Source organism: Emydura macquarii, unplaced genomic scaffold, assembly GCF_026122565.2.
Source record: "Emydura macquarii macquarii isolate MOO-44397 ecotype Brisbane River unplaced genomic scaffold, CSIRO-AGI_Emac_v2 contig_2205, whole genome shotgun sequence".
NCBI classification, from domain to species: domain Eukaryota; kingdom Metazoa; phylum Chordata; order Testudines; family Chelidae; genus Emydura; species Emydura macquarii.
In genome coordinates this window covers 15580880-15595895 of record NW_027132342.1, presented here as the reverse complement: position 1 = coordinate 15595895, position 15016 = coordinate 15580880, and the positions used below count along the sequence as shown (strand labels likewise).

Here is a 15016-nt window from a genome sequence, read left to right as displayed (position 1 = left end):
CGCGACCGGCTGCTCCCTTCAGCTTTAGGTTTGACATTACATTTGTACAGGTCTTTCCTCGGGTCACCTGAGAGCATTAGCTCTGCCTGACAACTCCTGCCCCAGGAGCCACCCTCCTCCGTGAGGCCAGAGCAATGCAGGCCATCAAGTGTGTGGTGGTGGGAGATGGGTACGTACCCTTCTATTTTGGGGGAGACCGGGGAGGGGCAGAGAAGAGGGAAGGTTGTTTCTTGGTGAAATGTCACCTTCTTTGCTTTTGACTTCCTCTGAACTGCTTTCTCTCTCTGCTTCTGTCAGGCCTGGGCATGCAGGAGAGTCAGCCTGCGACAGCGGTCATGCATGATGTCGGGGTGGGGGAAGGGCATTTTCCGGGGCAGGTGTAAAGGGCCGGCTGAAAGATGAGCTATTTGTAGGTCTGGCCAATCTTCCCTAGATGAAGTGTCGCTTCTCGGTGCCTCCCCCGCTGCAGCTATGGATGGTAGAATGGGAGTCAGGTTTAATGCACAGCGGGGTGGATTGTGGTTTCCCTTCTACTGGGCCATGCCACAAGCCAACGGTGGCAGTGACTGACACATGGCAGTGGTGCACGGATAGCGCCGTGGGGCCTCTTCTGTGGATCTCAGAACTCACGCGCTCTCCGTGAGCTGTCCAGGAGATCCTTCAGAGGGACGCCTGGACACAGCAGGGAGGAAAGGAATATTTCGTCCCACCCCTGAGAGGGGCACAACGTACTCCCTCTGCCTTGGGCATGTGAGGTGAGGAAACCCTGGGCATCTGAGCACAGCATAATCATGGCCTGGCGCATCCACCGCCTGGACAGTGTGTACCCTGTGGTCAGTGGATATGGCCCAGCCAAGGCCTTCAATAGCAGGAGCTTCCTGAAGGCCGTATCCAGTGGGCGGCTGCAGGGGCAGCTGGGACAGAAGCAGCCAGGACCTAGGACAGGAGAGAGTCTGCGAAGTGGGTGTAGCGTCTGGCGCTGTGAGGGTTAAGCCAGTTCCAAGCCAGTAGCTGGTGATGCTGTTATCTGGGGCAGCTATCGGAGCAGCTGAAGTGACATTTGCAGAGCCCCTGCTCCCCGCAGTCACTTCCTCCTTCCAACTGGCCGACAAAAGGAAGTTTGCAAACATACGATCAAATTACAGAAACCACCTCGCTGGAGGGCAGGGGCAGCGGATATGGTGGGGGAGGGGTGAAGAAATACAGAGCAAACCCGAAACACTCGTTGGTACCTGCCTGGAAAGTACCGTAAAGCCACTAAGGACTACAGATTTGCACCTGAAACTGCCTGCACAGGAAACACACTGGGACTAGCCCCACAGCAGCCCCCGCAACCTCTCCCCAGAACTCTGCTATCCCCACAACCCTTTCCCGACACAAAACCACTATGCTGCCCCATAACTCCACCAACCGCAGAGCCTCCCCCATAACTGCTTACTCCATAAACTCCTAGTAGCTCTGATAGTCCCATAACCCTCCCCACTGACCCCATCCCACAATAATACCATAACCCTCCCTTAGAGCTCTGCTAGCACCATATCCCTCCCTCCATTCAAGGGCTCTATCCCCATAACCATCCCCCAGCACAATAACCCCATTTCCTCCCCACAACTCTGCTCATTCCATTGCCTCCCCCTATACCTTCAGCTCCATAGTCATCCTTCGGCTCAACTCTGCTACTCTCATAGCCTCCCCCATAACTCTGGTTGCCCTCCCCTCAGTATAGCCTCACCAGCCCTGTACGCTTCCCTCCAACATATGCTCAGAGGGATGAATGGAGAGAGCCAGGGGTAAGGTGACAGAGAGTGAGAGAGGGATTGAGAAAAGGGAGAAGTGGAAGGGGTTGGAGGCTGAAATGAGGAAATGTGTGTAGGACTCGGACACGTAGAGGAGCTCCACATTGTGAGTCTTCACAATGCAGCAATGGGGGTGTGATTCTGTGACTCACGCTTGCGCTCTCTCGTCCCCTCCGCCACCTTGCAGGGTGCAGCCACTAGGGCTTGGTAGAAACTCTTGGACAGGAGACCTCGTGGGTGAAACTGACCTGTGCTAAGTGGCAACTCACATGACATCCTTGCTGATGTGTGTGTGATGTGAGTAATCCAGCTTCTCTTCCCTACCTAATAATCATACCTGATTGCTCATCATCTCGTTGCAGCCTCTTAAGGTGCTGCCACACATCTGGGAGTCAGGTCAGTATTATCATCTCCTTTTTACAGAGGGGGAAACTGAGGCACAATATGGTCATATGACTTTCCCAAGGTCACCCAATGAGGCAGAGCTGGGAAAGGCCCGTCCATTAGCCACAAGGCCATCCTTCCTTTGTTTGTCTTGGCTGTGATTCCTTTCCCTCTCTTTAATGTCTTTTTTCCTTCACAGTTGACTCCCCCACTAGAAATGGTCAGAAACTTTTCTGTGAAACCCTTTTTTTTTTGACCAAAAATGCCAATTCGTTGAAATGGTGTCTCAGGACCAGGATGGAATTTCTGGACACAGAGAGAGCATGATTTCCCCCAAATAGCCCATAGCCTAGTGATTTCAGCCCTTAGTTAGGCTGGGGGAGGACACAGGTTCAAGTCCTTGCTCTTCTTTGAAATGGCTCTGGCCTTGTCTCTCTCACACAGGTGTCCTCTTCTGGGGTTGGAATGTGTTGCAGCTCTGGCCACCAACTGCCCCATCCTGCTACACTGAAAGCTGGGTGGTGCTGGTGGCCTGTGCGGGTATGTCTACACAGCAAAGAAAAACCTGCAGCCAGGTGACATGGGCTCAGGCTGTGGGGCTGCTTCACTGCTGTGTAGACGTCTGGGTTTGGGCTGGAGCCCAAGCTCTGGACCCTTCACCCTGCAGGGTCCTAGAGTTTGTGCTCCAGTCCTGAGCCTGGAAGTCTACACAGCAATGAAACAGCCCCACCCTGCAAGCCCAAGTCAGCTGGCATGGCAAGTGCCTAATTGCTGTGTAGGCGTACCCTGATATACAGAAGTCAGACTGAGATGATCTAGGGTCCCCTTTTGGCCTTAAACCTTATAACTCTATGAGAGGAGAAGGATAGGAGACTTTGGCTGCCTGCTCAGAAGCCCCAAGAGCAGCCTTGCTGCCGGCAGCTCTGCTCTCGAGTGACATTTCAGCTGGGAGGAGTGTGCAGGTAGCCCCAGGAAAGCCAGCCTCGTTCTGTGCTCATCCAGTGTGAGGTGCTCTTTCCCCGGCTACTGATGCTGTGTCTCCAGGTGGCATTAGAAGTTGCTGTCCTGTCAGGGGTGCCAGCTGGGCAATTGCATTGGGTTACCCTACACTGCCACTGAGGTAGCAAATGGGTCTGTACGCTCCTCCACTTCTGGTCTGAAATTCTGTGTTGTTGTGCAGTGCACTGATAAACAGCTGCCATGCTCCATCCCAGAGTACCTGCATTTCAGTTGCATGTAGAAGGACTGTATAATGTCTTGTGGACCTTCGGGCAAGAAGGCACTAGAGCAATGTGACATCCTCCCTCCTTCCCTTTCCCCGTAACACTCTAACCCTGGTTGTGCACTGATTAGGACTGGGAATCTGGACTCCCTGTTCTTCTCGTCCAGCCTTCTGCTATGTCTGACTTTCTGGCAGGGGAAGGCATAATGCTCCCCATCAGGAATCAGAGTAACAGGTCCTAGGTGTGTCTTCTGTCTCTTTCAGAGCTGTGGGTAAAACCTGTCTCCTCATCAGCTACACCACCAATGCCTTCCCAGGAGAATACATCCCCACCGTGTGAGTATCCCGCAGACGGGCGCTGATGGGGGGCCAGGAAGAGGGCAAGCGGGAGGGTAGAGGAACACAAAGGCAACAGGAGGGCCATCTCTCTGCACTCATTAGTCAGTACTGGGTCAAGTCTCAACACCAGAAAACTGTTCATTTGTAGGCTACAGGGCTGCCCTAAGATCCATGACAGTATCTGGACAGGCCCATCTTTCAGTTCACCAGCTGTGAAATGGACAAAGGGCCTAATTCATCATTGACCTATGACTCCTTTACACCAGCGAGCCTGATCTAATGTGACCACAAGGCAGACATAAGCGCCTATCCCTGACATAGGGAGCCTTCATCCCCAGTGCAGTCAACACCGTGCTGTCTCCAGGGGAGCCCTAGCTGTAGGGGACAGGATGGAGGAGGCAAGAAGCATGTCCAGGCTGAAAGGTGCAAGGCTGGGACAGATCTGCACCCCTGCAAACTCCCCTAGGGGCCATTGAAGCAGGGATGCAATTTAGGATTGCCCCAAGCACAGGCTGCCAGCAGTTCTCGATTAGGGACGGTGCGAGCTGACGTCCCTCTCTCCCTGCTCCACCTCTGGCATGTAGGTGCTCCAGGATGAGCACGGTCAATCCTGCACAAGAGGTCCCACTGAAGTCACTGGGGATGTGCTCTGTGGGGTGTAAGGGTGTCAGAATCTGGTCCTCAGGGTTCCAGCTCTCTGGAAGAGACAGGTGTGTGTTGCTGTTACACCACAGTAGCAAAGTGAAGCGTCCCGGGCAGCTGCATATAAATCATTGGGCGGGCAGGGCTGGGAGCAGCTGAAATTCTCACCCTTTGGCATGGTCAATTTGTGCCAAGCTTTTCGGTGGGAGAAGCTGCCTTTTCTCGGCAGCTGGCTTGTGCTGCGATACCGTCACCTCCCACACGCCAAACAGTGTGGTGTGCGCCGCTGTGCGGTGGCGGTGCCTTTTACTCGCGGTCTGCCACGCCGCTATGTTCCTGGGACTCCTGCGCTGTGTGCGGAGAGAGGCGGCCATTTTTTTCTCCGAGTTGAGGCGGCCTGTTGCAGAGGAGACACGCACGTGCTGTGCGCCCTCACGGGGACTTTACTTTGGTTCTTTCTTGTTGCTCTTTCCCTTCATTTTAGACTGCGTGCTTGTGGTTGCTCTCGCATATGGCAAAATATAACGAATGGGGTGAGGATGGGAGACCATCAAGGTGTACCTGTGTGGGTGGCACTCTTCTCTGAGTTGTCAGTGACCCCCCCTGTCCCAAAACAGTGGCGGGAGCGCTTTGCTCCCAGACATGAGACCCTCACTAGCTATAGGCATTAGAGATACCACAGCACCTTTCGTAAGAGTAGGGGTGCAAACCTTGGCATCCTGGCCCAATTCCAGTAGGGGACTGGTGGAGTGCACAGTCCTGAGTGATACAGAGAAGGCAGATGGCATGAAAGCGTTTAAGAGGGCAATCTGGCTTCTAAAAGCAAAGGGTACAAATGACGGTTTAGACAGCACAGAGCTGGAGCAGAGAGTGAGGAGGGTTTGAGGGGAAGAAAGAGACTGGGGCTTCGAAGTCAGGATGGAGCCCCAAAGGCAGCGGGAGAAGCTGGAGCCAGGAAAGAATTCAGGACAGCTGGGCAATGGGGAGGGAGGTTGCAATGAGATGGGTGCAAGCACTTGGTGAGCAGCAGCATCAGAGTGGGGGTGTCTCTATCCTTTCCCACAGAGTGCATGAGGAAGAGGTGGTCTGTGGCCAGAGCCTCCTGCCCCCTGAACTCTCTTCTCCCTAGTTTGAGGAGCCGACTTTCTCTCTCTTTGTGTTGCAGGTTCGATAACTATTCTGCCAACGTGATGGTTGATAGCAAGCCCGTAAACCTGGGGCTGTGGGATACAGCTGGGCAGGAGGACTATGACCGGTTAAGGCCCCTCTCCTATCCGCAGACGGTGGGTCACTCCCCGTTGTGCCCCTTGCCCCCGCTCACTCACCCATGCTGCGCTCCCTTGGCGACATCTCCTCCCAGCGCTGGAGATGTGGGACTTACGATGGATCTGTGATTGAATTCCTCTCTTAATTTGCCCCGCTCTGAGATCTCACCAGCTTAAGTTCTGTGGTGACGCGGCCACCAGAGAAGTGTTGTTCTGAGTATCCGAGTACCTGCTGGGTCTCACTCCTGCATTTATAGTGACCCATTTGAGTCTAGTCCCGCCTTGGCAAAAACCAAAACTGTTCCCACTTTGTTTGGTGATCTGTGGGAAATGAGCGAGGGGGTGTCAGTCCCTTTCCCAGTAGGACAGAAGCCCACATCACAAAAACTGCATCACCACACTTAGCAATGATTGATTCCCTCTGTTACCCAAGTCTGGCCAGGCCAGGAGACTGAACAGCCTTCTCTCCCCTCCAGGCAGCTCACAAATGTCAGGGCTGACTTGTACAGATGGGGAGGGATGGAGGGAATGTGTACAATGCTGTACCTTTTTGTGGGGGAAATGGGGGGATAACAAGAGGGCTTGAGTCTCCAGGGTGGGGAATCCAGCACCTTTCACCAGCACACCTTTCTCTGACGCTGGACAGAATGCTCCAGCCTCGTGCTGGGAGGAGTTCTGCCCATGGTGCCCCACTCACGCAATGCGATGCCCACAGCTTAATCCCTGAACTCTGGTGTATGTTTACAGGACGTCTTCCTGATCTGCTTCTCTCTGGTCAGCCCAGCCTCTTATGAAAATGTCCGCGCTAAGGTAAGAGCATCCCAGCTGGCGTGGAGACATCACTGGACAGAGGTATAGGGGCCACTCTGACTCACCACGCGCAGCTCACCACGCACACTGACTCACCACGCGCAGCTCAAGGAGCCCGCGAAATCAGCACAAACATGCCCTGGCCTTGAGAAAGGAATGACTGTGGAGTGAGCGTGGGCGGTAATAGCTGATGGATTATCTGGAGCCAGCGAGCTCATTTCCTTTGTGTCTCTCTCAGGAGTAGCTAGAATATTGGCCTCCCACAGCCTCTAGGTCATCCCAAGAGAGATTAATGAAGAAACCAGGCTAGATTCTGCACTGCTCCAGGACACAAGAGTGTGCAACACCCTATTTCCCTCCAACCTGGGGGCTTCCATAGAAGCCCCCCCATTCCTGCCCCTTCATTGTTCTGGCCCCAGCCGCTTTTACTGCTGCAGCCTGCATGTTCAGAGGGCAACTTTCAGCCAAGACCAGCTCGGCACAGCTCTTGTGCATGGGTAATTTATGCAGTGTAGGGATAAGTTCCCCCAACATTCAGCTTGGGGCTGGAGAAAGATCAATAGTGTTTTGCCCCCCTCTTTCAGCTCTCACCTAAAGAGGAGGGAGGGCAGCAACTAGGGGTGCAGCCTAAGGCCGTTGCATAGTGTCTTTCCCTTTTCACCGCTCTGGTGTCAGCTCCTGGGGAAGGGAAATCCCTGTTTGGGCTCCCTTTTTCGGGGTCTTGCCTCTGGACCCCCCAAGGAAGCTGGTTCAAGTCTGGGCTGCAGCAGTCCACACTACCACAAAGGACAGTGTGGGAAGGAAATAGTGGCAGCTGAATTTTCTTTCTTTCTCTTCCTTCATGTGTCTTTCTCTCTTTTCTCCCTGCCCCTGATCTTGATCTCCCTCTAGTGGTTCCCTGAGGTCCGGCACCACTGCCCCAGCACCCCCATCATCCTCGTGGGGACCAAGCTGGATCTCCGTGATGACAAAGATACGATCGAAAAGCTGAAGGAGAAGAAGTTGTCACCCATCACGTACCCGCAGGGCCTTGCGCTGGCCAAGGAGATTGGTAGGTGAAAGGCCATATGGGCAATATACTGAGACTTCTGGGGGAGACAGCGGTCGGTGTGTGTCTTCTGCCAGCCTGGTGTGTGCTTCCATGTCAGGGGATGGGGAGCATGGGCAGGATCCAATGAAGCTGAGTGGGAGCTGGTACTGGGCACCTGGCCTAGCTCTGAGGGAGTCTGGAAGAAATGCCAAGGGGTGTATGACAGAACAGAGCGCTGGGGACTCAGGAAGGACAGGCCTGGCCTTTTCTTTTTGTGACAACCTGTGTGAGGGAGTCCCACCCCTCAGCTTCCTGTCTTCTGCCTCTCTTCTGGCCAGGATCTCTTGCTGACCCATTCCCCACCAGCTGTCCCTCCCTGGCCTCTTCAAGTTGATCAGTCTTTGCTGTGAAAGGCTAAAGTTACAGCTGCTCTGTTGGCAGAGCCCTGCTCCCCACGTCCGGAAATAGGAGGGACAATGAGTCTTCAACATGGCTCAGAGAGACGCAACCGCTGTTTCCTCTTCCTGTCCCGTGATCTGGGGTTTGTACGAGTGGTGAAAATGGTAGCTCTGTCCCACCCTTTTGTTCATCTCTGCGTGTCTGCCTCTCTCCCCTGCTCTGCCGTACTGTACTTGCGTCATGTACCCCCTAAACACGACACGCAGCTCGTTGAGAGGGAGACAGGCTAGGGAGAAGTTGGATGTTTTCAGCTGGGGTTTCAGAGAGGAGGTGGCTAGTCAGTGAAGCACAGCTGTCCCGCAGAGACACGTCACAAGCACTCGGCCCCACCCTACTTCCCACTCTCCACACAGCCATCTCATCCTTCCCTCTCAGAGCGGGGGTGCTTTCAGCTCCACCAGACTGGCCCCATATCTTGATGGATCTTGAGGATCCATCAAATCCGTCTCACATGGCTGTGAAACAATTTTGGTAGAGCTGGGGGCTAAGTCAGTCTCTCTGTGCCTCAGTTCCCCAAATGCAAAATGGGGATAACAGCACTGCCCTACGTCACTGGGGGGTTATGAGGATCAATACATTACAGATTGGGAGATGCTCAGCTACTACAGTGACGGGGGCCAGAGCAGAGAGAGAGATAGAGAGGTGGATGCATCTGTTCTGGTTGACAGTGGCCCCTGATATTTCTTCATTGATGGCATCTCTTCAGGGTGAGGACCCTTCACAGTTGCAGGGCTGGGATGGGGACCTCCTGGACTCACCTCCCATTTCCTCCCTGTGATGGTGCCGTCTTCTCTCCTGACAGATTCTGTGAAATACCTCGAGTGCTCGGCGCTGACGCAGCGGGGCCTGAAAACGGTGTTTGATGAGGCGATCCGAGCGGTTCTCTGCCCCCAGCCCACCAGACCGAAAAAACGGGGGTGCAGTGTCCTCTAGGGGGTACATGAGAAAGGGCTCCCCTCCCCTCCAGGCCCCAGTCTATCAGCACTAAGGGGATTGATCTGTCGATAACCCCCAGCCCCTTCTCTCCCTGGAAAGGATCCTGATCCTGCCTGGGGGGGGAGCCTTCTGCCCCGAAGAGTGACACCTGGAGGACACCCCTTCCTGCCACACACTCCTCCTATCTTTACCCTGAAGAGGGGCTGCTGCTGCCAGCTTCCCCCAATGGGACCTCTAAACCTGCCTCTGACCTGGGACCTCAGTGCTGCCCTGGAGCCAGGCAGGGGTGACCTGTCGTGTGAGGGTTCTGGTGCTTAAGCCCCTCTCCTTAAAAAATTGACTCACCATACATGTAAAACTGCAAAACAAAACAAAATCCTTCCCCCTGCATTTTTCTTGCTTGGCCAGTAGGGGCTGCTTTGTGGCTGCCCATCATCACCAAGCAGCTGCTGCCTCTCCTCCCCCTCCACATTGCTTTCCCTGCTCTTCCCCCTCAGCATGAGGCAGGCAGGGCCAGGGAGAGGAGATATTGCTGATCAGGGCCAGGCGAGGGAGAGAAAAGGGAGAGAATCCAGCTCCCTTTCTCCCGACACCATTGCTGGGCTGGAATGGGATGGATGGATGAGGAGGTAGGACAGGCTTCTCTCGTTGTCCTGGACACAGATTCCAGCCCCATCCCTCAGCTCGCTCTCAACAACAGGCTCTGCTGATGCAAAAGGGATTGAAGGCCTTAATACCGCTTGGTGGTTGCAGCGCTTGTTTGTTTCTGTTGCCTAGAAGGACCAGTGTGGATCTGTAGCACTAGTTTGTCCATTTGCACAACCTCCCTCCCTCCTCCTTGTCAATTTCTGTATAGAGAATGAGACCCAATAAACCAAATGTACCTTCCTGCCATTGGTGTCTTGTGTCTCTTCTCTGGCACTTCACTACAAGCCTGGCTCTCTGGGTTTGAGGCTGTGGCATCTCTGGTCACGCTCGGAGGGACCACAGCCAACCAGCTGAATCTCTCCTCCAGCCCTCAGACTGGCTGGTGGTCACTACAGCTGAGGTTCCAGTTAGGGGTGGTGGCTGGGGGTTCTGAAGGCAGTGTCCGCTGAAAGGGAGAGTCCCTCTATCTCAGGTGGAGCTGGTAGGTGCCTGTGTTTACCTATTGCTAACCTTCCTTCAGATCTGCCTGTGTGTGGTAGAAAGTCTCTCCTCAGGAACTGACCAGCCAAGGGCCTAGACCAGAGGTGGCCAAACTTACTGACCCTTGGAGCCACACACAACAATCTTCAGAAGTTCGAGAGCCGGGATGCACCGGGCCTCTGGGCTTCAGCCCTGTGGGGTGGTGGTAGGGCTTGAGGCATGGCAGACGTGCTGCACGGGGCAGAAGTCCCAAGCGGCACCACCACCCTGCCACAGGGCAGAAGCCCAGAGGTCTGGCAGGTGCCTCCCACAGGACTGTTACCAGATTTGCCCGTCACCTTGAGGCATACTCGTTTGTTAGGGTTACCTTTCTGGAGGGGGTGTGATTCTAGGGGTGTAATTCTATTAATGTACTGCTTGTGTTACTTGTGTGTTCGTATGGCTACAAGTCCCCTCCCAATGGAGTTATCCTGCAGGACCTAAGGTTTTCAGGGCTGGGTTCCTCCAGCCACAGATTCAAATAAACCCCCCACAGATACACACACACATTCCAGATTAACCGAGTGCGTCTGAGCGGACTGGGCTATCAGCACTCTCAGCTGACCCCTTATATGTCCCTGAACTCAGCAGGCTGGGTGACACAGCACTTTCAGCAGCCACCCTTATATGCCCCTTTGCAACACACCAGAATAGAGCACACTTCTGAGCAGGCTGGGTCCAAACAGCACTTCTCAGCCGCCTCCTTTATATGTCCCTTTACAATTGTTCTAGCAGTAACCCCCTTGATGAGCAAACTCCATAGGATTTTTGGGCACTCCAGGGATCTTTGGCTTAGGTAAAAGAAGCGTTGCTGCAGAGCAAGATAGGGAAGCCAAGAACACAAAGGAGTAAAATAAAGTTTGGAGAGATAGAGAGAGAGTGGCAACCAGCTTGATTATAACAGTTATTTTATTGCTAGGTATATAAAATTTAAGATACTAATAGTAATACCATACAAGGAGAGAAAAACAATCAAATGCTTATAATACTACACTATTACAGTTGGGGTATTGGAGAAAGCTATCCCAGGTTTGATTACAAAAGTAGAAAGTTATACCTGGACTGAGAGGGAGAGGGGGAGAGAGAAAAGGTGTGTTGGGGGGAGGGGAAATGGGGGTGTCTCACCACTCTGTGCAGCTCAGAGGTTCCCAGGAGATAGGCTATTCAGCTTAGGGTCTGAAGCGCTTGAGACATGCAGTCCCCAGCACGATCAGTTGGAATTGGGGAAGTTCCAGTGGAACTGATGCAGAATTTGGATCTAGGCATCAGAATAGAAGTTTGAACTTGGGTAGGGGTTTCTGTAGGCACCAGGTTTGTTTATGGGTAAACAATGTCTCAAGGAAGTATCCCAGAGTGGTTTTCTTTATGCTGGACAAAAGGAGGTGATCATTCCTGGCTATGGACAGTGTTCCTTGAGAGAGCTCACAATGCAACCAGGATTCAGTGTTTTGCGTATCAATAACTAGAATGGTCTGATAACTGCAGAGCTGGATGTGTACAGGTGTGAGTTCATTTACATCAAGAGCAGAGATCTCCCATCATGCAGTGCATCCCTGCTTTGCCAATCCCAGAGTTCAGTGCGTGTTCCATCTTCGATGTAGATGCGGCTTCTGTAATTGAGATGCCTCCTTTTTACATCTTTGATGTAGATGAGGCTAGGGGCATTGTCTTAATCTTCTTCCACTGTCTTTTCATATTGAGATGCCTTTGGTTTCTGGTTCAAGCAGGGGTTGTGGGGGGGAATCAGATGAGCCAGAGAGAGAGTAGGGATTTTGTGCCCTGGTTCCCAAGAACACAGAGCTGCCAGGTAACAGGACAGAAGCCTTAGCCCCATCATCCCACCGTGGGGCTGAAGCCCGAGTCCCCAAAAGATATGCCGCATGTGCCTGAAGCCCCCAGACCCTCCTTCTTGCTGGGCAGAAACCTCTAGCTCTACCACCCCACTGCATAGCAGAAGCCCTGAACTCCCCACCCCAATCTGGTAGGCAGAGAATGGCGGGGAAGCCTTTGGGGGCTCTGTGAGCCACACTTTAACTGTAAAAGAGTCACATGGCTCCTGACCTAGACTGACAGAGCTCAGACAAGCCTGTCTTCCCCAAAGGCAGAGGAAAGCTGAGGCCGGCAAGCCTGTTTTGAGGGGCATAGGAAGGGAGCTATACTTGAATATATGGATCCTTAGAGAGGATTATTATTACTACCTGCCAGAGCTTGCAGGCTGCATATTTTCCCCAAGACACAGAGACCTATACGCACCATCGCTTATGCCTACACCTATACACACACCTCAGCATACACTGGCACTCACTTACATAGCCAGACACACAGAGAGGGAGAGCAGGAAGATTGCGGGGGTGGGAGTGAGTCACCAGCCAAGACAAATTGCCTACGAGCTGTTAAAATCAAACAGATGAGAGCTGCTTCGGCAGGGCGATGGAATCTGTAGCTGCCAGCACCTGGATGACTGATTCACTGCAGGGGCGCCTCCGGAGCCTTGGCTGCTGCTAAGAATAGGGGAAGCAACATTACGTGGTGGCTGTGAGGGCAGATTGCAGAGCACTACTCCCCCCCTGAGCACTGCAGATCCTGGCTCAGGCTCACCCAGGCTTCTCTGCTGTTTCTCCCCACCCTCCCCACCAGGAGCCTCACAGGTTGGAGGAAGGTTCAAGACAAAGCAAATGGCAAGGAAAAATCCAGAGTCCGTAATAGGAAAAGGAGGGGGCTGGACTGAGCCAGCTTCCTACTCTGCAACATAACCCTCTGTCTGAGTGCCACAGGTTCTAACATGCTTCGGGGCGTTTCACCGGTTAACGTCAGCGATGGCCTCTAACAGAAAATTCCATGGTTAAACCCTTGTGGTTGTAAGTTCCATGGGATAACTTCAGGAGTAGCTCAGTGGGGTAAAGCTCACCTCTGTGACAGCCTGGGGCACCATGCTTCATGCCTTAACCCCTGATAACATTCTGTGGCAGCGGACTCTGCAGATACCTGCAGTGTTAATGGGCCAGGAGACGCTGCACTGTAGGCACAACTCAATGGAGTCTGGTCTCAGATTCCCTTCACACACATATGCATGTGGAGGTGTAAACCCCAGAATCTATCACCAACCCCAAGCTTTCAAAACGCATTAGTCAGGCCCCCCAAATTCATGAGAATGGCTTAAAATCTGAGGACTTGTCCCAGACTGAGCTAACAACAGAGGAGTATTGGAGCTAATCGATAAATTAAACACAGTGTATTTTTCGTGCCCCTGAGGGACGTAACTATGTTGATCCACATTTTAAGTGTAAAGCAAGCCCTAAGCCAGTACTGCAGTCCTTTTTTTACAGTTGAGCTGCCACAAAAGGATCCCAGTCTGTAGGCTGCAAGTATGTCGGGAGGGGTTGCAAGCTGGAAGGGGTTGCAAGCACTTTGGAGGATAGGGTTAGAATTCAAAAGGCCCTTGACAAACTGGAGAATTGGTCTGAAATTAACAAGATGAAATTCAATAAAGACAAATGCAAATTACCTCATATGATAACATATGATAACCTCATGATAACATATGATAACCTCAAAATGATAACAGGTTTAGAAAACCTGACCCATGAGGAAAGGTTAAAAAAATTGGGCATGTTTCGTCTGGAGAAAAGATGACTGAGGGGGGACTTGATAACAGTCTTCAAATATGTTAAGGGCTGTTATAAAGAGAACTGTGATCAATTGTTCTCCACATCCACTGAAGGTAGGACAAGAAGTAATGGGCTTAATCTGCAGCAAGAGAGATTTAAGTTAGAGATAGAAAATACTTTCTAACTATCAGGGTATTTAAGCATTGGAACAGGCTTCCAAGGGAGGTTGTGGAATCCCATCACAGGTGGATTTTAAGAATTGGCTGGACAAACGCCTGTCAGGGATGGTCTAGGACAGGTTTACTTAGCCCTGCCTCGGTGCAGGAGGCTGGACTCGATGACTTCTCAAGGTCCTTTTCCAGCCTTACATATCTGTGATTCTATGTACAGTCTATGGAGTTGCACCGGTTCATATCGGGTCTGAATTTGGCCTTAGGAGCTCAAATGCTGAAGGTGGGAAGTGACAACCAGCAGGACCTCAGCGGCTGAGTGACATGGAAATGCGCTGTCAGGGAAGAATAGGGAAGGAACAGAAATCAGTCTCATGAAGAAGGTGGGGAAGGGAGCTGGGGTAAGAGAAGCAGTTAGTGAGAGGACAGCCGCAGGAACAACACTTAGCAAGGTGGGATTTCTTTTTTATCCAGAGGGATGTGTTTGCCGAGGGGACTGGATTTCTCCCTTTGGAGACAATCCTTTTCTGTGCCAGAAATCAGATCACCTGGATGCAGACGTGTTAGGCAATGGGGGTGGGAGGTGGGGGAAGCCTGTCTCATTCCCTAGGCGAGCACCAGGGAAATGGAATTGTGCAGCTAGCTAGGAGGCCCGGAGCCCTATAAATACCAGAACACTGGGATAGTGATGAAACCCTGGGGACTCCTTGTGCCTGCCTAGACTATAAGCTCCTTGGGACAAGGAACTCCTCTCCTGTGTATCTGTAACACCCCCGCCCCCCATGACCCTATAGAAACACTCCAAATAATGACCTTCCCCCTAGAGAGCAGGACTCAGCCACCTGCTCCATCCAGCCTGCTCCCCTGCACTGCGTTCTCAGAGCATGCCGCTGCTCTCTGCATCTCTCCTTTCCTGCTTTCACTCTCCTCCACACCCCCTCATTCCTTCTCCCTCCGTCACCATCTGCCACAACCACCCCCTCCTTCTCGGTCTCTCTCTCACTCCCTCTCTCCCCATCATAATCACTCTGGCACTCCCCTCCCCTTTTTCTTCTCCCCATTCTCACTCCCCTACCATTCATTCTTTCTCTTTCTTATTCTCATGCTCGCTCCCTGCCCCCCCCCAACCTCCCAAGTTTATTCTGATTGGCTGGTGGGATCATTCCCAGGAGTAACTGACACACTTGA

The 15016-nt window shown here is 52.7% G+C and overlaps 1 protein-coding gene across 1 annotated transcript; it reads left to right on the top strand.

Moving 5' to 3' along the window:
* Window positions 1–9771, top strand: RAC2 (Rac family small GTPase 2). Its single transcript, XM_067559442.1, has 6 exons — window positions 1–169; window positions 3667–3738; window positions 5549–5666; window positions 6396–6458; window positions 7350–7509; window positions 8750–9771. The coding sequence occupies exons 1-6, from the start codon at window positions 135–137 to the stop codon at window positions 8878–8880; spliced, it is 579 nt and encodes a 192-aa protein (XP_067415543.1). The 5' UTR covers window positions 1–134; the 3' UTR covers window positions 8881–9771.
* The last annotated feature ends 5245 nt before the right edge of the window (window positions 9772–15016 follow it).

Excerpts from the sequence above, each read along its gene's own strand:
- RAC2 (XM_067559442.1), top strand. The coding sequence starts at position 135 with ATGCAGGCCATCAAGTGTGTGGTGGTGGGAGATGG. Across the intron at positions 3,739-5,548 it reads GGAGAATACATCCCCACCGT|GTTCGATAACTATTCTGCCA; the intron begins GTGAGTATCCCG and ends TTTGTGTTGCAG. Across the intron at positions 5,667-6,395 it reads CCCTCTCCTATCCGCAGACG|GACGTCTTCCTGATCTGCTT; the intron begins GTGGGTCACTCC and ends GTATGTTTACAG.